Source organism: Anthonomus grandis, chromosome 8 (genome assembly GCF_022605725.1).
Source record: "Anthonomus grandis grandis chromosome 8, icAntGran1.3, whole genome shotgun sequence".
Classification (NCBI taxonomy): Eukaryota; Metazoa; Arthropoda; class Insecta; order Coleoptera; family Curculionidae; genus Anthonomus; species Anthonomus grandis.
The window spans coordinates 16,346,293-16,373,992 of NC_065553.1; the positions used below are offsets into that span (position 1 = coordinate 16,346,293).

The 27,700-nt window shown below is 31.4% G+C and overlaps 2 protein-coding genes across 2 annotated transcripts; one reads left to right on the forward strand and one right to left on the reverse strand.

Moving 5' to 3' along the window:
* Positions 1-5,796: 5,796 nt before the first annotated feature.
* On the forward strand, positions 5,797-25,854 carry LOC126739600 (transcriptional protein SWT1). The gene is made up of 12 exons (XM_050445355.1): positions 5,797-6,372; positions 8,803-8,958; positions 9,016-9,133; positions 9,186-9,832; positions 9,886-9,951; positions 10,005-10,138; positions 10,846-11,045; positions 15,500-15,815; positions 15,868-15,971; positions 22,300-22,541; positions 22,589-22,680; positions 22,733-25,854. The coding sequence occupies exons 1-12, from the start codon at positions 5,891-5,893 to the stop codon at positions 22,888-22,890; spliced, it is 2,715 nt and encodes a 904-aa protein (XP_050301312.1). The 5' UTR covers positions 5,797-5,890; the 3' UTR covers positions 22,891-25,854.
* LOC126739804 (piggyBac transposable element-derived protein 4-like) lies at positions 24,105-25,183 on the reverse strand. The gene is made up of 4 exons (XM_050445621.1): positions 25,102-25,183; positions 24,869-24,967; positions 24,256-24,807; positions 24,105-24,178 (listed from the first exon to the last, which is right to left on the reverse strand). Exons 1-4 carry the CDS (start codon positions 25,181-25,183, stop codon positions 24,105-24,107), a joined length of 807 nt encoding a protein of 268 aa, XP_050301578.1.
* Positions 25,855-27,700: the final 1,846 nt, after the last annotated feature.

The window sequence follows — 27,700 nt, forward strand, 5'->3', positions numbered from 1 at the left end:
AACAAACTTGAAATAAAGGTAATTTATTTGGAAACTATTTAACAAATTCTTGACCAATTTTTCGAGGACAAAACGAATAAGTAGAAACAAATCAAAACGTGAAAGAATATTTTTAAAACGTTAAACTAAACAAAAAAATATATTACATACAAAAAAAAACTAGTAAAATAAAATCTTTCTAAAAAGTGGATACACTAAATATGTTTATGTATGTAATGTAATAGCAAAAATAAAATATCAGTAAACATTGCTAATATTTTTGGCTAAATTTAACCTTTTTTATAATATTTCTACAATACTATACTTTCCTAAAAATTTAGCAAATTATTAGCAAGATTGGGTAAAACTATGTTTGACCATTAACTCGGCTTCTATTGTTTTTATATCCAGTCTGTTTCTCCCTTTTCTCCATGTCAAACCCATTAAATTATAAATTCTTTCACCTATAGCATTTGCATGCGGGAGGGAGAAAGCTAACCAGCAAATTTAAAAAAAATTGGGAGTATAATTTTTTTTAAATAGGCCACCCATTGCTGATCTCTAGTTAGCACATCAAAAGTTCTTGAAAAGAGAATAAATGAGGTAGCGATATATTCTTTAAAAAATAAATATTCGTTAACTTCGATATGGAAATCTTTATAAAATTTTAAAAAAATATTCATATTTGGCTAGTTTTGCAAAGCCATTGCAGTAAGTGATTAAAAACTTATTATCATGATTTCATTTAAATATATTTTTAACATATATCTACTATAGTATATAAAAAATATCATTGCACTTTATTAATAGAGAAAGTGCTATGGATCCACAAAATTGTTGTTCTTTTTTTAGTTTTAATGAGCCTCTTAATGATTCAGTGGCGAAGCGTGAACTTTTTTTTCGGGTAGACAAACAATAAAAATCGTTAATTAGAAAAAATGTGTTTTTAATATTTATTTTAATGAAATAGAGAATGAAAGCGCATGAAATATTAACTCAAAGAGAAAAATTAAGTAGTTATATAAAAAAGAAAAAAATAATTTCTATTAGCATAAGAAGATATATAAATAAAAATAAATACTACTTACAAAAAAACACAACAAAGGTATAACTTATAAATCCATAATATCCATTATTTTAAAATTAATTAAAGACAAATAAAAACACAACTAAAATACAATTGCCAATATCGAACCACTAAAAAAACCTGTAAGATGTATTGCGGCCGACCAGATCAAGCGTGTCCATAAACAACCCTCAACAGCATAATAAAATAGCTGGTCGACTTCGATAGACAAAAGCTCGAATGTCTTTCCCGCGAATAAATTTTGCATACGTAATAGGCTGAATGCTGATGCGGCCGGACCTCTGCCACCTGCTTGATGCGTATATGGTTCGATTAATTGCTCTAAATTTCGGAAGACAAATATCAATGTGTCTTTCTGGGGCTCGTATACATTAAGTGGGTGTCAGCCCTGCATTTTTATTTTAATTGGTGCGTCAGGCGGGGCGCGCCTTTAGATATTAGAGATAGATAGATATTATAGCCGTTTAGATACTATATAATAATAGTAAGGAGCGACTACGTTCATTACATGAAATAATTACGTAATAAATTAATGACAAATAACTAAATAATTTTGGGTAGACAGTGTCTACCTTGTCTACTCGTACGCTTCGCCACTGTAATGATTGTATAATATTAAATAATTCTGTTGATATTGTTTTTTTTCAGATTCTAAGTTAGTTATTGTATTGTGCATCGAATCTCCGATATTAAGTAATAAACCTATAAAAAAAAGCATGTAGTATACAAAAACAAAACTAATTTTATAAAGATCTTTATCATAGCAAAATTTTCACTGGAAAAAAAATAATTCCTTGAGATAGAACTGGAAAAAATCTTTAACTAACAAATTTTAAGACGTTGAAATAATTAATACGTGCGTAATTACCTAAATAGGTTTCAGCAACCTCATCTTCAAAAAATATTTCCAGTAGTGGGGGGAGGGTCGTTTTTGTGATTGAAAATAAGATTTAACGTAAGTAAAATATTTCAGTGACATTCTAAAGTTAGCAGTTCTTAATAAATTCGGCTTTTTTTCTTTACAAAAAATGAAAAATCGTTCAATTTTGTACTACTATTAAATTCATTGTAACACCTAATAACTAAATTCAACATCATACTTAAGTGCTACTTGTCCGTGCTTCCCGGCATTGTACATAATATAACAAACACATCCAACAGGAACAATATTTGGATTTAATTTTTTGAATTCAGTAATAACACTTTGTTTTTTGCCGAAGTTTACGAAAGCGTTATCTGCGCAGTAGGCTGTAATGTTTAAAATATTTAAGTCCGATTCTGTCGAAATATTTATAAACAATAACTTCCGAATAAAATTTCAAGAATTTGTACATACACCAACGTCCTTTTTAAGATATCTTATAACAAGGGGAAATATTTTATTTAACATTACCTTTATTTGACACATCAGTTCGTATGCAGAATAGCTGAGTCAAATCTAAATTGCCTAAGTCATTTTATATAACATGTTCGGATTCTGAGCCAAGAACGTTTGTAACAAGTTTTGTTGCTTTGGTGCTACCGCAGGAATAACGTTCGGTAATTTTTAAATCTTGAAAAATCCTTTATACTTATCTTATTTTATTCGTTTATATTTTTTCCACACAGTCAGTTGATCATGAGGATGTTTCATAAAGTGAAAACCAAAAGCACATTCCGATTGAGCGAAAAAAATATCAATTTTTTTTTCGTGTGAACCTTAAGTCGATTTTTTCTTATGTTTTTCCGTTTTCAGGTATTTAATTATATCGTTTTCTCCACCGTAATTTATTGTAAAATATAATTCACAACTCGTAAATTTAGCTTATAAAATACATTTTCCCCTAACAATCCATGACTAAGTTTGGCTCCACTCATTATTAAACTTTACATTCCATTTAGTTTTTTTGAATAGAAGGTTTGATTTAAATTATTTGTCTCAAGCAGCAGATTTTTTTTTCTTGCTCAATGATGATGCATCATCATCTTCGCTAACACGTCAACTCAATTAATCACTTAAATCACTACTGTTAGAAAAATCCATATTATCAACCTCAAGAAAACATGTATGAACGAATAGAAAGAACGTGGAAAAAATCCCGTATGTATTTTTTACTTGCCGAAAAGCGGGAGATTTGTTTAAGGTCGCGGGAGTCGGGAGGTCAAGTAAAAAAGCGGGAGGCTCCCGCCTAAATCGGGAGGGTTGGCAACCCTACGTATTATTGGTACGAATCATACGAAAACGACCATCTCTCTAGTCAATTACTAAGTTTACACGTGACAATAATGCGAATTAGGGGCTAATGCGAATTACAGCAAAAAACGCTTTGGCAAGTGTCTACATAAGGGTTTTAACGTTGACGTTAATCAGCTGATTTTTATTGCCAACCTAAATAATTTATTGATACATTACTTATTAAATAATTATTAATAATTTTCTTGGTAAGGGTCCTAACAAAGTTTATATTGATTCGTTAGAAACAGATGATGGGAAAATAACTAACGCTGTTAGTTATTTTCCCGTTTTACTTTTTTGAAGTAGCAAATAAATTGAATGCCCATTTTGCTCATGTCGGTGTGGGCATTGTAAAAGAGTTGGAAAATTACGTCAGGTATTTAGGAAAAAGCATTTCATTTCCTGAGATTATGAGAACTTGAAGTAAATGAAATAATACTAACACTAAAGAAAAATTCTGCGGCGGGACATGATGGCGTATCGGTGTACGACATTGTTAATCTGAAACAGAGTATTACTGGGGCTCTGGTAAATAAGTCTTCGATGAATAACTACAGACCAATTTCGGTAATAAGTGTTTTTCCTAAAATTATTGAGAAAATAATTTAAAAAAGGATTACGTCTTTTATTAATAAATATTTACCAATATGGGTTTGTTGAGAACAGTAATACTCTTACAAAATCGCGCAATATTTATAGCGCAACAGTTGATTTTGTAGATTACATATCGCGAGCATTGGATAAAAAGAAATTAGCTGTGGCCGTATTTGTCGACTTGCAAAAAGCATTTGATGTTGTGAGTACCGATATACTTTTAAATAAGCTCGAAAAAAGTGGGATTCAGAGGAGTGCTTTTTGATTTACTTAAAACATATCTCGAAAATAGAAAACAATATGTAAAAATTAAATGATACACGTAGGTCAGTGTTAGTTAATTGTTAATTCTTATTCAATATTATCCTTATGGCGTCCCACAAGGTTCCGTACTTGAACCATTGATTTATTCATTGTATATGTTAAACTTGAAGCTTGCTAATCTCATTACGCGTTATTTCACTTTTGCCGACGATAATCTGTTAGTTTATACAGATAGTAGCAAGGTTGTTCTAGAGCTCAACATCAATGCCGATCTCAAAATATATATGGACTGGTTGCATTTTAATAAATTATAAATTAATTCTAATAAAACAAAATACATGTTATTTAAACAAAAAAATACACAAGTTGATGACGTCAATATTGGTATATATGATTTTCACATTAAAACAGTTGAGGAAATTCGGTATCTGGGCTAAATCAGGTGTACGCGCATGCCCCTTAATATATGAGCCACCCTACAAATAGGAATTGAAATTAATTTTAAAACTGTGCTTCTCAGTAAACGATATTACCCCAACCTGTTGTAAATTGTAAAATTGATATAAGAAAAAAAACGAGAGAGAAAGAGAGAGAGCAATATTTATTTTTTTATGTATATCCGAACTGTGATAAGGAACACAGAAATAATATAAACTGAGAGAGAGATATATAGAAAATGCATCACAAAAGAAAAGTTTATGACCATCACTGGGTAGATTAGAGTCTAGAAAACGGTTTTTTTAAGGTGCTATTGATGAAGTATTAACTTGGCGGGAACATATCTGCAGTGTTGTTGAAAGAGTAATGCGAATGATTGCAGTTATCTACAGATGTCACGATTATTTAACTGCAAAAACTAAAAATAATATTTATAATGCTTTCTTGATGTCTCACCTTAGGTTTTTATTCCTAGTGAGACCTTATTAGAGTGTGCGCTCAAACTAATTTTACTACTGTTGTAACTCTTCAAAATTAATTTATTAAAGTTCTTTCTAATCACGATAGGCTTACTTATACAGATACACTTTATCTAGAATTACATCTTAATAAGTTAAATAAAATACTAAAAATAGAACAATGTAAACTAGTATATAAAATTATCCACAAAAAGCAAAAATCTAATATAAACATTATTTTTACCAATATGATACATAATTATCCAACAAGAAATGTAAATAACATTTATCAGAACTATACAAGAACTAACATATAAGATTCGGAAATCTGTTGCTAAAGCGTTTAAGGTATTTAATGAATTGCCAGAAATTTGTTCAACCATTTAGTAATTATTCCAAAAAAATTTAAATATTCTTTGATACTTAATTTTTTTTTTTAGGCATAGGCTTACTGTATAGAAGTAAAATAGTTACTCTCGTGACCAATGCTTGCATGCATTGATTAGGAAGTTTTAATTGTAATATACACATGTGAACATTATTGGAGATAATAAAGATGTTTTCAAAAAAAGTTGAAGAGATTGAGTAAAAATATATTTATCAAAAGAATATAATTCTTTCAATTTTGCGAAATTGCGATAAGGATACCACAGCAAAATTGTCATCGCCTGAGTGTATGCCGTGCCTAAGCCATACTTGACGTTCGGTGTCGGTTTATTCTATATAAGAAGAGATTTAAATAAATGTAAACATAACCGCGATTAATGTTTACATTTTTGATTACTTCCTAGTTAATAATCTCTGTTTAAAGCTTTTTATAATGCTCTTTTAACATTGATTTTCGTTAAATGAGCTATGTCTGAACGTAAAAATAAATCAAAATTAATTAAGCGTCGTCTAAGTGACCAGTCTGAAGTGCCTCAGAAGCGTCCTAGAAATGTCGCCCAGAAAAGTTCTTCTTTTAAAGATCAGTGCTCAGGTACCAGAAAACAAGATATACTGCGCGAAAGAGACAAAAAAACTAAAAGTGGCAACACATTAGTCCAAGTACAAGAAACTGTACCCTCACAATCACGGGTTCAGGATGTTTCAGGTCCAGAGCCTGTTGAGAAATCTCATAATGTGAACGAAAAGAGGACAATCCTTAAAAGGTCCAGAAAACGTCCGGGAAAGTTTATCTTAAAAGATGATACAGGAGAAGAGACTATTATTGAGATTGATAACAGTTCTCAGCCCACAAATAATAGAAGCGCTAAGAATATTTTTAACAGAACCAGTTTAACAACTCACAAAAGAAATGAGTGTATTGAAGAACGATTGTCTGGGGACTCATTTAGGTAATTATTTTGTATTTTTTGCTTATTATTAATAGTTTTTATTTAAGAAGTACAAACATGTTCTCACTTAGAAGTTTTTACTAGAAATCTGGTACAAATAAATTCTCAAGAGACTGTCGTTCTCATTTAACTTAGGCAATTCTTTAATGGGGAAAAGAAAATGCTTACATATTATATTATGCAGTATTTGTTCTATGTTAGAATATTAGAATATTACATTTTGTATACCCTAGAATACAAAATGTAACATCAGTCTTGTATTAGATAAGGCTTATGATATTTCTCATTTAACATCTTCGACTATTTACCAACAAGAATTGAAGCTCTCAACTCTAATCAGCACAATAATGCAATAAAAGGGCATTTTATACAAAATGCTTCTTTTTTTGGTCTAAGGATTAAGTACTTTAAGTTTTCATGTTTTGTCAATTTTAATCTGTGATGTTTATTTTATTAATCTGTAATGTTGACTCATAAAAGTACAGAAGTGTATAATTATTTCAGATAATAATTTATCTATTTACTATCTACTGTAATTTTATTGCGAAGCACAAAGCCTAAACCTAAAATGTATGTACCATAATATAGAAATAGTAGATATTGAAAATAGGAATCTCCATCAATTTATTTATTTATTTATTTATTTACGGAATCCATTTACAAAAATGTTACATAGTATACCCATACAAACATATATATTCAGATACAAAACTATCTATAAATCAATGAAAGGTGTAGATGAGTTAATTAATTAAAGCCCCTATGAAATAATATTCTTTAACTGCCCCTTAAAAGATGTAATCCTAGAGTCAAAAAAGGTTATCTGTGCTGACAGACCATTAGCACTTCGAGCCATTCGTGTAATTGGCTCATTAATGCCATAATTGGTATGGTGGAATGGGACTGAAAATATTTCTGATTGTCTATTCCATCTGGAAGGCACCCTAAGTTTAAAATGAGACAATAACTCGGGACAATCTATAGTAGCATTTAAAACCTTATGCATAAAACATAAGTCGAGTAATGTTCTTCGTGACTCTAATGTGGGTAAGTTTAGGTTATCCCTGACCCACTGATAGTAATACTCCTGTCTCCTGTAACCACATCTAAAAGCCGACACCCTTAAAAATTTATTTTGAGTTTTTTCAATCTGCTCAATGTAGCAGTTATATGACGGGGACCACACAATTTAGCCATACTCCAAGATGGGCCTAACAAGAGAAAAGTAATCTAAAAGTAAACAAAGACAAATCAGTTGTAGACCGTTGGATAAAACCCAGCATTTTCATTGCTCTACCAGTGAGACAGCCTGTAGTCAATAAATATTCCTAAGTCAGAAACCTCTGTTTTTACACCAATTGCTACATTATTTATTTTATAAAGAAAAGCAATAGGGTTTCTTTGCTTAGAAAAAGTAATCTTATGGCACTTATTGATATTAAGGGACATTCTATTCAAGTGGCACCAATCAAAGAACAAATTGAGGTCTTTTTGCAGGAGCACAGCATCAGAAAGGGATGTGATAAGCCTAAATAGCTTCACATCATCAGCAAACATTAGCACACGAGAATTTTCAAGTTTCCAAACTAAATCAATCAAAAAGAGGCAAAACAAAACAGGGCTCGAGTGAGAGCCCTGTGGCACCTCAGATGGCACCAAAATTTCAGAGGAACATCTCCAAGATTAACAATCTGGGTTCTACTTCTGATGAATCCCGAGATCCACTGAAGAAGAGGCTTCACAATACCTAAAGCCCTAAGCTTCTGCAAGAGTGCCCCACGGTTAACCCGATCAAAAGCTTTGGAAAAATCTGTATATATTGAGTCAACCTGAAGTCCCTTCTCCAAACAGCGGTAGAGGTAGTTGACATACAGCACCAAATTAGCATCAGTAGATCTGCCTTTTGTAAATCCAAATTGCTCAGGATTAAATAAAGATTTAAAACTCCAGGCAATCCTATGACTGACCAGGCAGTCAAGCCGCTTTGGCAACTGAGATTGGTTACACACAGCCCGATAATTGGAAATTTCATTTCTACTACCAGCTTTAAAAATGGGTTTTAGAAAACTTCTCTTCCAGAGAGTGGGATAAGAACCAGTACCTAGAGATTTGTTAAAAATTTGTTAAAAATTAACAGTATTGGTTTCGTAAGAACACAAACACATTTCTTTAGAAAGAATGCCGGAATCCCATCTGGTCCAGGGCGGAGCTAATTCTTAGAGGAAGTAAGAACCTCATAATACTCATATACCTCAAATAAATGTCTGCACAAATTTAATATAATGGTGTCTGTCAAATTATTCCCGATGAAAAAATATTCTAGTTGGTATAAAATATATAATTCCTTACCATGAAAGTAATGAAGATATTCTTGGCATAAGTGTTTTTATTATTTTAAAAATATCAAACTCCTAATAATATTCCTTCCAGGTCATGTAAAAGCCTTGTAACTGTCTCAGAAGTGTCTAGTAGTGAAACGAGTTTAAATTCAAATACCCCTATGCAGCAAAGGTTAAATAGACTTAAAAGAGCTTCAACATCCAACAGCAGCACAAAGACACTTACACCTAATCAAACTCTTCAAAGGTAAATTTATTTTAAAAATTTCAGTTTCAGTGTGCTAGACTCACATTTTATTTCCAGCCCAATACCTTCAAGTGTCAGTCCACCAAAAGGACTAAAAATCCCTTTGAAGAGAAATTTAGTTAAAAGACCTTTTGAGGAGTTTGATAGTTCCAGCTCAAGTAGCATAACTTCAAAGGTAATTTCTTACTGTCAGTTCACATTCAGCTTTTTAACTTACACCCTTTCAGGATAATACCTCAGATAAATCTGAGGAATCTATGGTTCTAAAAAGCCCTGAGGAATCAAGAAGTATATTAAAAAAAATAGCATTAGCTTCCACTAGTGTCTTGGCAGTAAGAAGAGCAAAATCTAGTTATGATTCTGTTGATTCTCAATTGCCTGTTACTCGGCAAACAGTTGTTCATCATAATCAGTCTGAAGCCCCTGAAAAGCCAGCTCTTTTAAAGTTTGCTGAGAATCTTGCTTCTAAAAGGTTAAAAAGGCTTAGAGACTCACTCAAAAATACAGAAAATGAAAGGGAAACAACAAAACATATTTCACCTCTTAAGAGGACTCTTGAAGTTGAGAGTACTCATGTAGCAAAGGACCAGAAACTTTTTGAAAAGCCCAGTAATTTTATTCCAAACTTACTAAGGAATAATAATAAGTCCAAGGCAAAGTCGCCTGTGCAAAGCCCTGAGCAAAAATTCAATATTATCCTTCCATCGAGTTCTGTTTCCAACAGATTAAAATTAATTAAAGAGAAACAGAGACAAAGTTTAGAGGAAGTTCAGGTATCAGTTTTTGGCAAGCACAGTTCTGACAATATACAAAGTATCTCCTCAAGAACTCAATGCACAAGTCCTGTTTTAATTCAAAAACAAGCTTGTGAGAGGTAAGTTTTTTCTTTAGCAATGTTGTTTGTTATAAGATTTATTTTTGTTTTAGTCAAATTGTCAGTGAAGGTCCAGATATATTCAAAAAAGATACTTCCACCAGTTCTTTACAAGATAGGTATATTTTCATACAATTCAAACAAACCAGACATTAGTCCAGTTTTTTTTTAGATTGTTGAGAATTACAAATAACAACAAATCGCATTTAAAAAAGTATTCATCAATGATGGAAACAGATTTATCACAGGAAGGTTTACTCAGCCAGGAATTAGTTAATGTAGAAAATAAATCTCAAAAGGAATCAGGTAATTTTCATGTTTTATTCATGCAACTTTTTTTTGCCATAAATAAAAAAATTTCAAAAGGGATTTATTGCATAATTAATTAATCATAATATATTTTTAAATGTTTACTATAATATCTGATCCTTTTTTTAAAATAATAATTTTTTGAAGCATTCCATAAAATGGAAAAATATTTCACTATAATATATAGCGCATTTGATATTTCAGTAACAGTAATAATATGCAAATCTAAGGTTTATCAAGGAGAAACTAATTACCTATGCTATTGAATTGGTTTACATTAAATAGTCAGCTTTCTGATGGATGTAGCTATCGCAGTTTGAATTGCTCGGCCTGATTTTGTAAATGGATCAGGTTTCAAAGCCTTAAATGTGAAATTTAAAAACATGATTATTAATAGGTTCAAAAGGCTTTCTTATTATTTCTATTAAAACAATACCGCATGTGCCTCCTAGAATATTAATTTATACATATAATTTGTTACCTGTAGTTTTTTATTAATGGCCAATAATCATTTACGTATCTTTCAAGGTATTACTAAAGTTTTATTATATAATTTTTTGTCAAAAGGAGTTCTCTGTTCCTGTTCATAAACTTAATTCACCGTTAAAATATGTATAAAGTAAATCCATACCATTTCCTTATGTAATTTGTAGTTGGCTTTTTTGACAAAGTTTAATTTGAACTGTTTGTATATTATTTTACAGGTATTAGTAATATCGAAATGCCTACTACAAGCACAAACAAGTCAGTTTATATAGAAAATTGGATGACAAGTGCCTATCCAACAAGTAGAGTTAGTGATGCATACCAAAATGACTCTTTGTTGGTAAATGTAGATGATACACTGCTTAATAAAAGTGAACTGATGACTGAGCAACAGGAAGATGTATCTATGGAGTGGGATGTAAGTTATTTTTGAAAAATAATCATATAGTTGTCAACAAAGATAATTGGTTAAGGCTTAAATTGAAAGAGAAAATATATATAAATTCAATAATTTATTTATTTATTGTTCAACACTACAAAACCATTTACAGAACAAAGCTAGCACACCAAGTAACAGGTATAAAATATGAAAAAAAAACTGAAAAATACAATATGTGCTTAAGCTATAAGACCTACACATCTAACTTAAATAAGAGGGGAGAAAATTACCCTAGTGAAAATACCTACTTGTCTAAGAGAACAGTTATGTATATCGCACAAAGCAGAGATGCTGTCAAAATTTGTGGTCGTAACAAAAATTGGTGACTTCTTACCAATGTTAGTTCTCGAATGAAAACAATAAAATGTTTCGGTAAGCCGTGAGTTACATCTTGATACTCTAAAGTTTAACATTGATAAAAGATGGGGCGAATCAATAAGATTGTGTGTAAGCTTATATACAAAGTTATTAGAAACAAGCATCCTTCTAAAATTAAGAGAATCGATATTAAACTGAGACAGTAAAAAAAAAATTATCAAATCCTCTTTGAGGATAGACACCAGTTTCCTTCAAATGCAAAAATTTGAGGAATTTTCTTTGAACATTCTCTAGAGCCATAACATGAATCTGATATATTAGATACCACACTAAGCTGCAATATTCAAGTCTTGATCGAACTAGTGAGTAAAACAGTGTTTTAAGAGGTGTAATATTAGTGAATTGTTTACAGTTTATCATTATGAAACCTAGAACTCTTATTTGCGGATGAAAGGACTGACTGAGTGTGGGGAATAAATGTCAGTTGGGTATCAAATGTAACCCCCAAATCATGTATATTTTCACAATGTTCTAATTCTTCAGAACTGATACTGTATACGTAATTTAATAGTTTACGTTTCCGAGTGAATGTCACTACTTTACATTTAGATATATTTACTTTAAGTTTATTCTTTATACACCAGGTGTGTCAAATATCAAGTTGATGTTGGAGAAATACACAGTCGTCAATACTATTGATTCTGCTATATATTTTCAAATCGTCGGCAAACAGTAAGTTTTCACAAGTTGCGGGAAAGGTCATTGATGAAAATTAAGAACAGTAAAGGCCCCAAATTCGATCATTGAGGCACCCCAGATGAAGCCAAATACAACTCAGACTTGAAGCCGTTATAAGAAACAAATTGTTACCTTGAAGTAAGATATGATCTAAAAAAAGTGATGGACTAAATCCAAAAGAGCATAGTTTTTTAAGCACAGTAAAATGATCAATGCAGTCAAAGGCCTTTGAGAAGTCTGTGTAAACTACATCAGTCTGGCCGACGTCATCAATAGCATCACTTAAAAATTGAGTAAATTGAAGCAGATTAGACATTGTAGAACGTTGGGGCATAAATCCATATTGCTGAGTGGCGATGAGTCTATGAACTGCTGGAAACATACGGTTGTATATGACTTTCTCAAAGACCTTTCCAAAACTACTGAGAATCGCAATTGGTCTGTAATTGGCAATATCAGAAGCATCCCCCTTTTTCAATATCGGACATACCCTAGCCAGTTTCCAGCATGACAGAAATGTGCATGTCTTTAAGGCCAAATTAAAAAGATATTTAAGAGGCTCAGCGAAAACAGCACTACAATCTTTTAGTAGAAAACAGGGAATAAGATCATGGCCCGAACTAGACTTACTCTTCATATTTTTCAAAGTTTGCTCAATTTCCAACTCAGAAATATCATCTATATGCACACAGAGATTTGAAACTACATGGTGGTCAGTTTCATCATTGTTTGTAGAGGTATAAACACTTTGGAAATAGGACGCAAATGCATTTACTATGTGATTCGGTTCCTCATACACTCCGTTATGGTCATGCATTCTACCTGGTATTCTTGAACAACCCTTCTTTGTCTGGATATACGACCAGAATAAAGCAGGATTAGTAGATATACTATTTTGAATTTCATTTATATAAGATGCATAACAAGTATTTATCTAATAACAGATATATGTATAATAATATTTAACAAGCTATACTAGTATGTATTGAAATGATAAAAACAAGGTGAAATTTTAAAAATGTGCACCGTTTACACTGCTATTGTCACGTAAACCATGTTCATCATAACCTTTATTGGTAGGGATTCAAGCGACAATTTTTTTTTAAGAAAAAGGCATCTAACTTTGCTGCTCTTTGGTAAATATAAATTAATATTTTGTCAACTTTTTTTTGATCTTTTAATTAATCTGTATGTAATTTAACATTTTTTATTGTGGCACGTATTTAAATCCCATTTATACCTGATTTTTTTTTAGATTTTATGCTTGGATCGATTTAAATTTATTAGTTTAAACAGCTCCAAATATTGATTTAAGGATTACTAAGAATGTTTTCGCTATTGGTTTTTGTAATAAGAATTGAAATGGAAGTAAGTTCCATTTATACAAATTTAACAATAAATAACAGCCATTTTTTATATAGGCAGCCTTTTTGTCTGAAATGGGCTTTCTTGTGCGTCTTGATTATTTAAAATCCGTAAATCTTTAAAGCCTGGTCTTTATTCTATTCGAAGAAAATTTAACGCGTTTTTTTATTTTTGGGTTCAATACTCATATCACGATGATTTGTTATACATCTTCAATAATACTACGAACATCATTAGTGTATAGATTGTTTTACAGCTCGCTCTATTAGACCAAAACCTTCATTTATCAGGAAGTTATAGCCTGATTTTAGTTCCATATTTTGATTGTTGGAATGTTTGTTGGTTGATCCTTTATCTGATTTAAATAGTATCAATTTCATTTTTCTAAAAATGTAAAATTGTTCATTGGATTACTATGTAGTCATATTATAGGAGTTAATGTTTGTTTTTCATTATATCATGAGCTAAAATTTTTAAATTCATGATGTTACATAAGCAGGAAAAATGTTTTTACCTTTATTTCCGCTCTAAAAATCTGCATAAATATCCTCTCTATTTTGTTAGTTGAGAGCTTTTATGTTGTTTTGATCTTGCATTTATTTTTACATAAGTATACAAAAATTAATAAATTAGATATTTTTAACCACTAATTTATGGAATCCCACTTGAGACCATTCGGTACTGATATAAAACTGCATGTCCATTGATCTTCGATACGTTTAGACAAAAGACATGATTAATTTAAGTATGTATTTAAGAAGATGCATTTTTATTAAAGCAAAATCTATATACTTCAACTTTGATTGAAGTTGACAACCTTGTTGTTGTAGTCATATATAGTTCATATGAACTCAATCCGAACAGCAGAAAAACTAAAACTCGGGTCATTAGCGGTATCTTCTTTGTAAAGCATAGGCGTGCCACAGAAGGATTCAATGATCGATGACGTCTCCGGCTTTTATCACTGTGTAGACGGTAGTACGGGCAAGTTTAGTCAGCTCACAAACTCTTTTTAAAATGTCGTTTTGTGAGGCCCCGCGCATTTCGTTTTTTAGGCAATTGAAAATATTTAAAACAACTCTCTGGGTTTGAACATGTAAGTCTTTATTTAAAAATTCCGATTGCGCCAAGTTGGAATTAACTTCCAAATTGACCATTTCATTATCAGAAACATCAAAAGGTCTCCACAATAGCATTTTAAATTGTTAGATAAAAAGTATTTAAAAACAGTGATAACAACAGTAACAACAACAGTATTAACAACGACAAAAGCAACAACAACAACAAAGACCACAACGGTAACAACAAATTAATTTATAAAATTACGACACGCGACCAACACACTCTTAAGACACCTAAACTTCTAAAGATTCTAAGATTCTAAACCAGAAATAAAACATAAAACGCCACTGGCACCAGGCCCATGTAAAAATGTATCGTAGAATTTTTATTTTCTATAGGTCCGGCCCGTCCACTCAAACCCCAAGCGCTGGTAGTAATCTTTTGTCTTCGTCTTTTATACGTCATTGCTGGGGACTTAGCCTACCTCTCTCTGACAAAATTTCTCGTTGAACGGGCCGGGGTTTAGGAATTTCCAGCGATCAGATGTCTTTAAATATACGAGGACCGCTTATTATATATTTTGCTATTTGTTTCAATGCGTGAATTTATTATGTTGACCGTACCCCAATTTGTAAGGTGTTCGAATGGAAATCATCTACACTATACTTATAGGTATTAAAAACGGAACAGTTAACTAAAGAAGAAAAATTTTGCATCCTGTTTTTTTTTACCACATTACTTCTGGATATATTTTTATAAATCAATGAAGGTATTGGAAATATTGTTTTAGTCTGACGCCTCGCGATTTAGGTGTCCGTTTTAATAGGTCTACGCCAAAAATAACGTATTGGCTCTTCCACATATAAATTTAAAAAAAATACTAATATTGATTTTTGTTGGCAAAATATGTTAGAGTGATGCTAAATTTACAAAATTCGTCTTTTTTTCAGGCAATATCAGAAAGTGCAGCAGAAGAAAAACCAACTCCCCAACCGCAACCACCTCCCGTGTCTACAATGGCAAAAGAGCCATTTATTTGCATAGTAACAGACACAAACGTATTTTTACACGATTTGCCTAAAATCAGAGAACTTCTTGCACTTTCATTATCTAATAAACACAAATTAAAGATATTCATTCCCTGGATGGTCCAGCAAGAAATTGACAACTTTAAAGACTCATTTTCCTCAAAATTAAGACCGATGGCGTTAGCCGCACAAAAATTAATAAATAGCCAATTGTTGCAACCAGACGCAAAAGTTATAGGTATCATTATAAGAGCTTAGGTGTATTGCATATTTTAATATTGGTATTTTAGGGCAGTCTATAACAGACGTTTGTGACCAAGTAGATTTAGGTAAGGCGCCAGATGACAAGATATTAGCTTGTCTATTGCAAGCCGGCAAAAAATATGAATCTGTGGTAAGCACTAAAGACCTTAATTACAATAAAAGTATTTCTAGGAGAAAATTAAATAAAAAGTCAGTTTTTAACCTTTAGAATTTATATTTTTATCATTGCTTAAATTAATAAATTCACTGCCAAGACCAATCCATCTGTAAGCCAACCAATTGTGTCAAAAATAATGTCAATATGCCTGATTAATGATACCTGTTTAATGATGCTTAAGCATCCATGACTACGTTAATTTGTTATCTGTAGTGTCCGTGTTTAGTGTTTTTGACTGTGTTTAACCGAAAGATGCATGTATACCTTTTTTTCTTAAAAATCATCATTCTTTATCAGTTGCATGCGTGTGAATATGGCCCTTTACACTTTATATCAAAAACTAGAATAAAATCATATTCCTCATTCCCAAAAACTAGCGATTCCAAGTTTTTATGTCGATACCTCAAAAACAACTTGAGCTATAGGACAAAACAGATTTGAAAATTGAATTTTAACACCCTGGATCTTTATAAATGACAATTATTTATAAATGACATTTTACTAAAGCATATTTGGCTCAACATCGATATTTTTACGAGTTTAACCTAGAATTGCTGTTTGGCACATTCGCCATGTATATATTTTTATATATACATAAAATATATATGCGCAGAAAAAAAAACATACCTAAATATAAAATTCCAAAGTTGTAACTCTAGACAAAAGTGGGCTGAATTAAAAAAGATTAACGTTGTGAATAGAAAAATAAATTCACTTCCGACTCATTTAAAAAAACCTAACGAGATCAATTCACATTTTGTTAGCACAACAAATTTAAACTCTGCTCCTAACAAAGACCTTTTAGAATTTTACAAGAATAATAAAAAAGTCAATCAGGAATTCTGTTTCACTGAGGTGTACAGCAGAGGATACAATTTCCAATATTGTGCTTGGGATGAAATCTAAGGCTTCTGGAAGCGATGATATTAACAGTACTATTTTGATATTGTGCTGCCCCTTTATCATTTTTTATATTAAACATTTAATTAATTATTGTTTAGGATTATCAACATTTCCGAGTGCTTGGAAGTCGGCCATTGCTATTCCTTTTCCAAAAGTAAATCAGCCCAATGACTATGGGCAAGATCTATTTCTATCCTACTAGCTATGTCCAAAATTTTAGAGAAAGTTATAACAATGCAAATTTCTGTCTTTATTTCAAGTAATAATATTTTGCCAGAAAAGCAGTCAGGATTTCGACGTGGACATAGTTGTACAACTGCGTTGGCTGAGATTACAGACCGTATTAATGGGGAATTGGATAACAGCAAAGCTAGCGTTCTGGTACTTCTAGACTATTCACGAGCTTTTGACTTGTTAAATCATGATGTTTTGTTGAGTATTTTGGTTTATATTGGTTTTCGGTTGAATGCCGAATTTATGATTCAATCTTTTCTAAGTAATAGGATGCAGAGGGTATTAGTTGATGGGAAGTACTCTGAGGTAATGACTTTACACTCAGGTGTCCCACAGTGTCTTGGGCCCCCTTCTTTTTACAATTTACACGTCTAATTTTATTATATGCCGACGACACTCAAATTTTATACTCTTTTAAACCAGAAAATGCGACAGAGGCTAACCTTAGAATAAATACGGATCTTCGGGCGCTTTGTGAGGTGTCCGAGGGTCACATGCTGAGGTTAAACCCCTTGAAATCGGTGGCTTTATTATTTTGTAATGATAAACTACGTGAAAATATCATGAGTCAGTTAGATCTAGATATCGGAAACGCTAATATTTCTTTTAAAAATTCCACTAAAAACCTGGGTTTAATTTGTGACACTAAAATTAAATTTCAAAAACAGCTTGTATTAAAAAATCCTACTGCGCCCTTAAATCTCTTTTTCCTCATAGGCATTACTTAGAAAAGAAAACCAAAATTGAACTATGTGACGCACTCGTACTATCACACTTTAACTTCTCGGATAGTGTTTATGGTCCTTTTCTGGATACAGCACAGGCCCGGAGAGTGCAAAAGGTTCAAACCTCTTGCATACGTTTTATATGTGGCATAAGACATAAGCTTAAAGAACTTAGCTGGTTGTCAATGTTCAATAGGCGTGTTCTGCACTCGGCTTGTCTGTTTTATAACATCATTAAATTTCAGTGTCCTATCTATCTCAGTAGGAAAATTGTTTACAGAACTAATGTTCATAATATAAATATACGTAGAAAGCACATCCTTACGATCCCCAAGCACAATAAGAAACTTTTTAAAAGAGGATTCTTTTATAACATAGCGTCAACCGTTTCAAGTTACTCATTTTAACAGCAGCTTCTCAGTGAATGAATTTTTATGGGCGTTTATATGCATTTCAGAGAAAATAAGATATTATATACATACAATTTTTTTTTCTGACCAGTGCTTAATAGTTTTACCATGAACTATCTCTGTACCGCTTAACATAATGGACCGAGTCATCTAGCTTTTCATTAATGTATTGGGTTTTATTAGGCTTAGGTTAGGTAACTAAATCGTCGGTGAAACCAGAAAATAGTGTATGTCCAAAAATGTAAATTTTACAGGCGAGCTTAAAAACTTTCGTGTTGGTAAGTTTTGAAGTCAAATTTGTCAAAACATTTTTTAGACTAATAAAAATTGAAAAAGGTTAAGTTTATAGATATTTTTTTATTATATTATTATTTTTCTTACATATACTTTTTTCTTCATACTTTGGCTTACTAAAAAGTTAATTCAAAATAATACAGCATTATAACAACAAATATTTTTATTATTGCAAAAACATTAACTTAACAAAACTTAAAGTAGATGGCACTACAATAGCGTAACTTTGGTTTAAAACTAATAATAATTTAATATTGTATGCCATTCACAAATAACTTTAGTACAGTACAGCCTTAGTAAAAAACAGAACCAAAAAATTCTTTGAATCGGGATATAGCGAAGACATCTTATAAATCAAATTATGTATGGGGAATATTATCATAATACTCATAATAGTCTGGTAGCAAATTTTTTTTTAGAACTTGTAAGTCGTTAAATTTATCTAATTTAATTTTTCGCCTTTCATTGTACAAACACGGTAAGATTCGTATGGAACAAATAATTGAGTAATTTGCTTTTTTTTCTAACTATGAAGTTTTCCCAGGCAGCATCTGAGTGTTTTAGTTTGTACTGAATAATGCCATCGTCAGTGTATTTTAATTGCTTAAGGTCATTAACTGTGGGATCGCCAACTTTTCGACCAGGTCTTATTGATGCATAATAATCTAAGCCAGAAAAGTCTTTAAAAAATGTATGATTTAAGTACGACACGTTATAAGGAAATGGAGTAATTCTTGCACTTTTACAATGAGACACGTAGTCTGCTGGCCTTACCTCTAAGAGGTCTTTCTATTGTAGAATGCATAGAATCAGCTTGCATTTGCGTATGCCCTTTAAATAAATATTTTTGTATTATGATCAAGTTGTACTGCATAGCAATGTTTAGCAAAGCATTTGCCAACACCGAATTCCGATTTTGTGCATTGCACCCATGACTCCAAAAAAAAAATTTTTTTTTGTCCAATCCGGAATTGGTCTTGACAACTTCCTTTTCTATGAAATTCACTAAAATAGAAGAAAACTCGTTCGCTGTAAGAGCGCCCTCCACCTCACTTCATAAGAAGCAGAACCCATCTTTGGTTTTTACGTTAAATAACGTAAAATTGTGGACTGCCAATTTAGTCTTCTAGTACATAGTGCTAGCATTATTTTTTGGAGCCAACAAGACAGATTGTAGGTCCATGGCGAAAATGAATTCGGTGTCATCGGCTCTCTCTTCATCTCTTGCTTGGTTTTTTAGTAAAAGGTGTTGCTGATATTCCTCTTCAGATATATGCTTGTTTTTAGATGCAACACAAACCTCACATTGATCTTTTTTCGGGTGGTACATTGAAAGATTTAATTCCTGAAACACATCGTTAAAAATCGTTCTTGAAAATGGCTTAATGTTTTCATCTTTGCACCACTTCTCACAATAAAAGCTCTTGTTTACTAGTCCACATGGGTTCTAAATATAATTTTTGTGTAGAAGCTCGGCAATAATGGGACTCCACATTTGGTAAAGAATAAAAAAAGGATTTAAGTTTTTCCTTAATGAGTCTGGATGCTTCTATTCTTCTGCTACTGATCTTTAAAAGTTCTGTATTATCTATCATTGTCTAGCGCTCTATATTCATAGTTTTCTCTTCCAATTTAAGCCAGTGTAAAGCACAGTTATGCTTTAAGCCAAGGCTAGCATTAAACATTTTCTTGCAAACTCTATATTTTACCAAATCTTGCACCAAGTACCTAGTACCTAGCAGAAAAATCTCGGCGCGATGTTTCTTTAAGACCTCTCCGCCTTTTCACAGGTTCAAAATCAATAAGACCTTTCACAAACTCTTTTTTTTCTGGCCATGATTTCTTCCAAAAACTTTCAAAAGTTTCGCGTCTCTTATGTTCAGCGAGCTTTTTACATGCAAAAACATTTTTTTTATCTGATATTTTGCAATTGCAAGGATTGGATAAAAATTTGCCGGGTTTACTAACATTATATTTCCATTTCCCTTCCATTTTCTTTTTCCCTAAATAAGGTAATCCCAATTCTCGCTTTTTCCTATTTTCTTGATAAGAAGAATCTATTTTCTTAATAGTAAGTTTTCTTTTCTTTCTTCGTTTACTAGACGTTTTGTTCTCCTCATCTTCATCAGTGCCTTCATTTTCCACTTCGGCTTCAATTATTTCTTTGTCAGTATTATTTTCTTTGTTCATAAAACTGATATCGTCTTCTTTCTCTGATGGTGAAAATTCACTTTCGTCACTCTCTGTAGAAATTTCAAAATTGCCATCAGTATTTCTCTTATTCAATCCAATATCTGAAACTCCAACTTGAACCTTAGGTTTCTTGTTCTGCACGGGAGAGCTCGTAAAACAGTTTTCTTTATTTTCCTCCAAAATTTGCGCATCAGTTGTAACCAAAGTATTAGTAGAATTTTCTTCAAATGGTACATCATAATCCATACTTTCATCAAGTTGCAAGTTATCATTGTTAATAAAACTTACTATTTCTTCAACATTATTATTTGAAGCATTTATGTCTATTTGGATTTCTATATTATCCTCAAATAATACATCATTTTGGAGTGCTTCCTGTAATAGTCGATTTGGATCTTGTGTTTCAATTTTTAGGAGTTCCAATATTTTACGTCCGCGTGACATTATGGTAAGAACTAAAAAGAAAAGTGTGGTATACGTCAAATATGGTATACGTAAATAAAATTGAAAGATTTAACAAAAATGAAACTAACAAAAATTAAAGTAAAATTGGAAAAATTGAAAATACAGTCTTCTCTACTCATATTGAATTTGTATTAATCAATAAAATTATTTTTGCCGACATGTTTCGAACACAGAGGTGTTCATCTTCAGGGCTGTAATAAAGAATCAAAATTTTATAAATAAAATGGAACAGAATAATATAGCCCTGAAGATGAACACCTCTGTGTGCCAAACATGTAGGCAAAAATAATTTTATTGATTAATATCAATTCAATATAAGTAGAGAAGACTGTATTTTCAATAAAACGCTACTGAAAGTATGTGCTACTTCTTTATTCTAAGAATTAAAGATTAGAGTATTTTTGTCCTAATAAACCTTTTCCAACCATAACAACGACGATTAAAATGACCTATGAGAAAATCGTGTATATCCATTAAACCAGTTTTTAGAATAAAGTGTATCTCCACACCCTGACAAAATTTTAATTTATTTCCAAATCATTAGCGGCATTGTTGAAGAAAAAGTAAATAACTAATGCAGTAACTTACCTTTTGTGACAATTCTCACAAATAAATAATTAAATTAACTTTTTTCTTGGTAAAAACTTTAAGTTTCTACCGAGCTCCTACCACATAACCTTGTTGATAACGGTACTGTACGGACTTACACTTTTTTCCCGTCAATCTAACCAACGCTGGATTTACACACAATTCTAAATACAAAAATACAGAAATCTGCGCGTCCAAATTAATTTTAAAATTTTGCTAGTATAAAGATTTAAGCGTTCTCTACAAGTTGGCACTAAAATGTAATTTTCGACAAAAAGTGGAGTTACACGGTTTTCTGGTTTCACCGACGAAATGTAAGTACGGCTTAGAATTTCTCTACGGATTTAACAGCCTTTCCTCTTGGAGAGAAACTGACTATGAAGGCCATTTGTTTCATTTATATATTTGTTTTGTATTTGCAAAATTGTTATAATTAGTTGGAACAATAATGAATGAATTATTATTATATTAATTCTTCAAATTTTTTAGATATTACTTAGCAATGATATTGGTCTAAGAAACAAAGCTATTAGCAATAATTTTAAAGCATATACGCCAAAGGAAATTTTAGCAATGATAAGAAATAGCAAGTGTTTAAGAATTAAAATACGACTTCAGAATTTTCTGTCCCAAGTGATATTTTACTGCTGCAAGAACGCTTTCGGAGACCTTTGTACCAAGATGGAAGTCTTGCAAGGCTGTCCTTGGCCATTTGAAGAATGTTTAAAAAGGTAGACATCTTTAAATGTTTAATTTGCTTATTAGTAATTTTTTTTAGATTTAAAAAATATTGGTCTACTGCCTTTCAACAGGTGCTATTGAAACATTGTTACAAATGTATTGATGAACTATTATGCCTATGTAGTCAAGGTGAGTTTTTTGATGATTTAATTATATAGAATGATTTTTTTATTTATTACAGGAGATATTTTGGACTCGGATCAAGCAAAACTAACAAAATTTAAAGATAAAGTCAAAGAATTTTTATTTTACCTCCAAGATATTGAGCATTTCAATACAACCTCTAAAAAAATGAGAAATGAAGTTGATAATATTGTTAATAGTCAGAGTGCTATGTAGTTGTTGCTATTGATAGATAGTCTAAGAGTGTCTTAACTACTAGTAAATTACAAATTTTTGGTTAAGATCAATGGCTGATTTTTAAAATGTTCATATTTTGGTCATATTTTTATTTGGATTGATATTTTAATTTTTTTAGTTGGTTCATGCAAGCTGGTCAGTACTAAAGGTATTAACACGTTGAAGGACACTAGCGTCATATGACGTCAGATGCGTAGGTATTGCAAAAAGTACACGAGGAAATCCGGTACGACCTCAAAAACACGCATTGATATCTTCGTTACTTTTTAAGCTAGAATAACGAAAGTTATATTAAATATCTTAATTAGTGCTGGTATTTTCGCCTAAATCAAAAAAACTTACGCGTCATATGACGTCACGTCACATCGAAAGCAATAAATGTGCTTAAAACGGCACTGACGGCAAACGCCGCATGTGCATGTATTTTAAAATAAAATTCCAACACATTAGACCTTATATTACAACCTAAACGTTTTTACAAAAAAACTCGTATAAAAATACTTTTTCACGTCAAAAAACTAAAGCTAAAGATAAGTATATCCCAAAAAATTATTTGAAATTGAAATTTGAGAAACAACGCCTATTTATGCTAGTTGTCGAAGCAAGTACCGACACATGGTGGAGGATTTATATTCCTGCTATTCCTAGTAGCTCTCTAATTACACTTTCCCGGAATGTTGCATATGATGGCTTTTTTTCTAACTTATGTCTATAGATATAAAATGCATTCCACAATGCAATATCAAGAAAGTGAAATATTACTTTTTTATACCATCTTACAGTTTTTTTAGGGCAGGAATAATAACTGATCATTTGATCCGATCTGTCTATTCCAGACATGTGGTTATTATATTGCACTATTTCTAATGGTTTTGCAGTCTTTTTCCCATATCTATTTTCGGATTCTACCATCTGTGGGGTATAAGCGGTTGTAATGGCTAAGACTTCACGTTTGTCTTTCTACTTTGAAACATAAACATCATTTGAACGACGCCAGATATGATCATCACGTCGTAGTTTTACTGTAGTTACTTCTTTGGGGTTACCAGCCCTGTTACTCCTTAATGTTTCAGTTGAGTGTGTCTTTTGAACTAGCAACTTGATGGATAAAGTGACGCTATTATAAAAATTATCCATATATACGTGGTGCCCTTTATTTAAATAAGGCTCCATTAGGCGTAAAACTAGGGAATCTATTTTGGATGATCCGACATCATCGCGATTTGTTTTTCCTTTGTACATTTCAATATTAAGGATGTAACCATCACTAGAACAAAGTTCGTAGAATTTTATTCCATACTTTGTTTTTTTTACTTTTTATATACACGCGGAATCTAAGCCTACCTCTAAACAATAAAAGAGATTCATCCAATGATAATGCTTCTTGGGGATAAAATAAATCTTGGCTGTTTTTTATTATTTTTTTTAAAAGGAGGCTTACTTTTCCAGCTGTATCATTTTTGTCGTCACTAGAATAATTAAGACATCTCAAAATCTGTTCAAATCGTCTGCCAGACATAGTGGCCGAAAATATTGGATGATAGTAAATTGGATCCAGAGAAAACAACTTTCTTACAGAACGACATTTCATTCGCCCACCTATAGGACATAAACCAAAAAACTGTTTCATTTCCTGGATACTAACGGGTTGAAAATTTCTAAATCTCTCATTCCTTTTCTTTGGTCTATTTTGAAGACATAAAACCTCGCCATATTCATTCGTCTTCTCTACTAGTAAATTCATAATATCACGGGTCCATATTAGTTCATAAACTTGAATTGGTGTCATATTATCAATATTTTGCCTAATACCACTATTAGAACCATCAAACGTAAGGTCAAGAGGATCTTTTATTGTAGATTCCCATACCAAATTCCTCTCTGCAGATGTCTGAACTAAAAAAAAAAATAATATTTGCTGAATACTGAATAACGGATGATAAAACAGGTACATTACCTTCTTCTTCTCGTTCATTTTCAGAGTCTGAACTAATATCCGTCTGATCCGGGAGGCATGTTTTTACTTTTTCCCCATCATTAGACCTTGAAGTCGATGCTAAAAAAATGGCAAAGTATAAAAAATACTCGGTACATGCTAGTTTTTTTTCTCAATGTTTGACAATATTATAATACGATAGATAAACTTACATCTATCCCTTTCCTAATTTTTATTTTCCAGTTGACTATCACTTGAACTTTCGTTTAATTCGCCACTATCGGCTTCGTAGTCCGAGTCATCATCTCCGCTAAAGGGGTCATGTTCTGAAGACATTTCATCTGTATCACACTCTTCGTAAAGTTTAAGAAGTTTTTACTGTTGGTTTTCGTCCATTTTTTAATTTATTTTTTTATAAACACGTGCTAACTGGACCGCGGTCATCAATAAACTATTATAACCCGAAACAAGAAAACTTTTTGTACTACTCATCCTAAATATATGCCAGCGGGTTTTTAGAATGACAGCCTACCCTAAATACATGGTAAATTGTCGGCATTTGACACTAACTGCTATAAAACCACCATACAGCAAACGCGTTATATCATGTCAGTATCCACCAAAGCGCTTTACGCTTTGCGGTATATGCCGCTAGTGCCGATACATTAACCTAAGGGAAAAGCAGGTGTCCTTCAACGTGTTAATAATTTTTTCTAACTGGTTACTAATATTTTTTATCCTCATATGGTATGGTATGGCACTTTTATAACTCTGCTAAATTGTTTGAAATTCAGTTTCATTAAAAATTGGCTAAAATATGAATTATTTTTGAAAATGAGCTAAAATAAAATAATTGTTTGAAAAAAATTCGTTTTATCATTCATTGTAAATTCTCTTTCCAAAATGCACTAGTAGTGTATCATTGTTGCATATAAATAGAAAAGATACGAATTTTATACGGTAGTTATTTTATATAAATTGTGTTAATAATAAATTAAAAAAAACGAGTTCTCGTGTTTTAATATAGAATAGTGAAAAAGCTGAACATATTTCTTTTTCTTAAGAAAGTATTTTTATTAAGGAAATATAAAATTAATAGAGCAAGAATATTTATAAAATGTCAATAAGTAAATCTTCATCGGAAAAAAATTCGATTAGCAAACAAATTAACCAATTGAAACCACCTTTTTAAACTATTCAACTGAATAAAATTTGCAAATGCATATGCTTTAAATAAAACATAATAAAAAAACTTGTGGACTTTCTTGTCTTATATCTATTTTAAATCATTGCCTTATAGTGATTTCCCTTTCTTTTTTCCTTATCCAAATAAATCGATATCGTCTGTGCGTCGTCTCTATCTTGCGAAATACTTGTCGGTTTATTTTTGATCTTAAAAAGTTTGATTGTAATTTGTAGTTGGAGTGATTTAAGCTATATATAAACTGCTTTTCTCTACTTTTTTATATCGACTATATAAAACTAGAAGGCCAGAATAAATTTAAAAAAAAAGTAAATACCAAGAAACCAGTTACGCACTCAAAATATCAGAAATATTGAATACCTTGACATACTATGCCTCATCTGCTTGAGCGTTGGTTTATTTTTTAAGTTTTTCAATGCATGTTTTGCACATAAAATGAGAATTTTTGAAATATCTTTGAATGTATATAAACACTATAAGCTGTGCTTTTTACGAAAATCGAATACACATAATTTTAGAATCCTGACATTTACATATATCTTCCTTCTTCTTTTTGCTTTCTCTTTCATTTGCTTTAGGTTAAATCACAATTTAAATTTTTAGGAAGGTTAAGTGTTAAAGAGTAGCTTATAATACCAGTAAGCTAATCTCTGCTTCACTACAAAAATGTAGTAATAGTTGTAGTGCAATATTATTCTTTGAATAAAGACATATTTTATTATTGTTATGGAAAAAGGTGCTGTTGTGTAAGGATAAGTGAACATTTAAATGTAAAGAATCAGTTTTATTCGTTCAAATCTAAAATGAAATTAATCTGAAAGAGAAGGAAAAAGGTGTATTTGATTTTATACTTTACCATTTCAAACAGGTTTGTAGGAATCTATTTGAAGTGTTTTAAATGGATTATTTAGTAAATTATAGGTTCATGCCCAAGATGTCTCTTAGTGTATGCTTTTAATATTTTAAACCATTATAAAAATCATGAATAGGAATGTCTTGATTAGAATTTAGAAAATCATTTTTTTTTTTAAATAGACAGTAACTAAGCCTTGAAAATTAAACTTTATACAATACAGTATATAACGTTTGCGTTACATATAGAACAGATAGAGGGATAAAATTACGCTGTAAAAGTGGTTAACAATAGAATTAAAAACAAATGGTGGAATTCAAAACAGGAAAATTAATTGATAAAAGAGGACTTTAATGACGCACAAACTTTGCAGCTAATTCGTGGATGTATCGATTTCAAATCTAAATTAAAATGTGTCCTCATAAAACTCTAGAAATGAATCTTTGCGAATCAAGAACGTCGTAAATACTCTAATCGAGAGATAATTCCTATAATGCTGAAAATCGAAATTGTCTTGTCCTCGTGTAGTCTATCTTGGATTAATTAATGTTTATTATTTGGAATAATTTGTAAATTTGGATTTGAAAAAAATTATAGAAGTTTTCTGTATAGAGGCAGAAAATTGTAATGAGTAAATAGATAGAGCGTGGTATGAATCAACAACATTTGCATCAGGAAACCGTTCGCATTACCCGAGAGACATCAGACAAACACCATATCTGAGAGTGAGCCTTTATTAAAGAAAAACAAACCGAATTATCAATTAACCCTTGAGTTTTCGAGATGTGACAGTTAT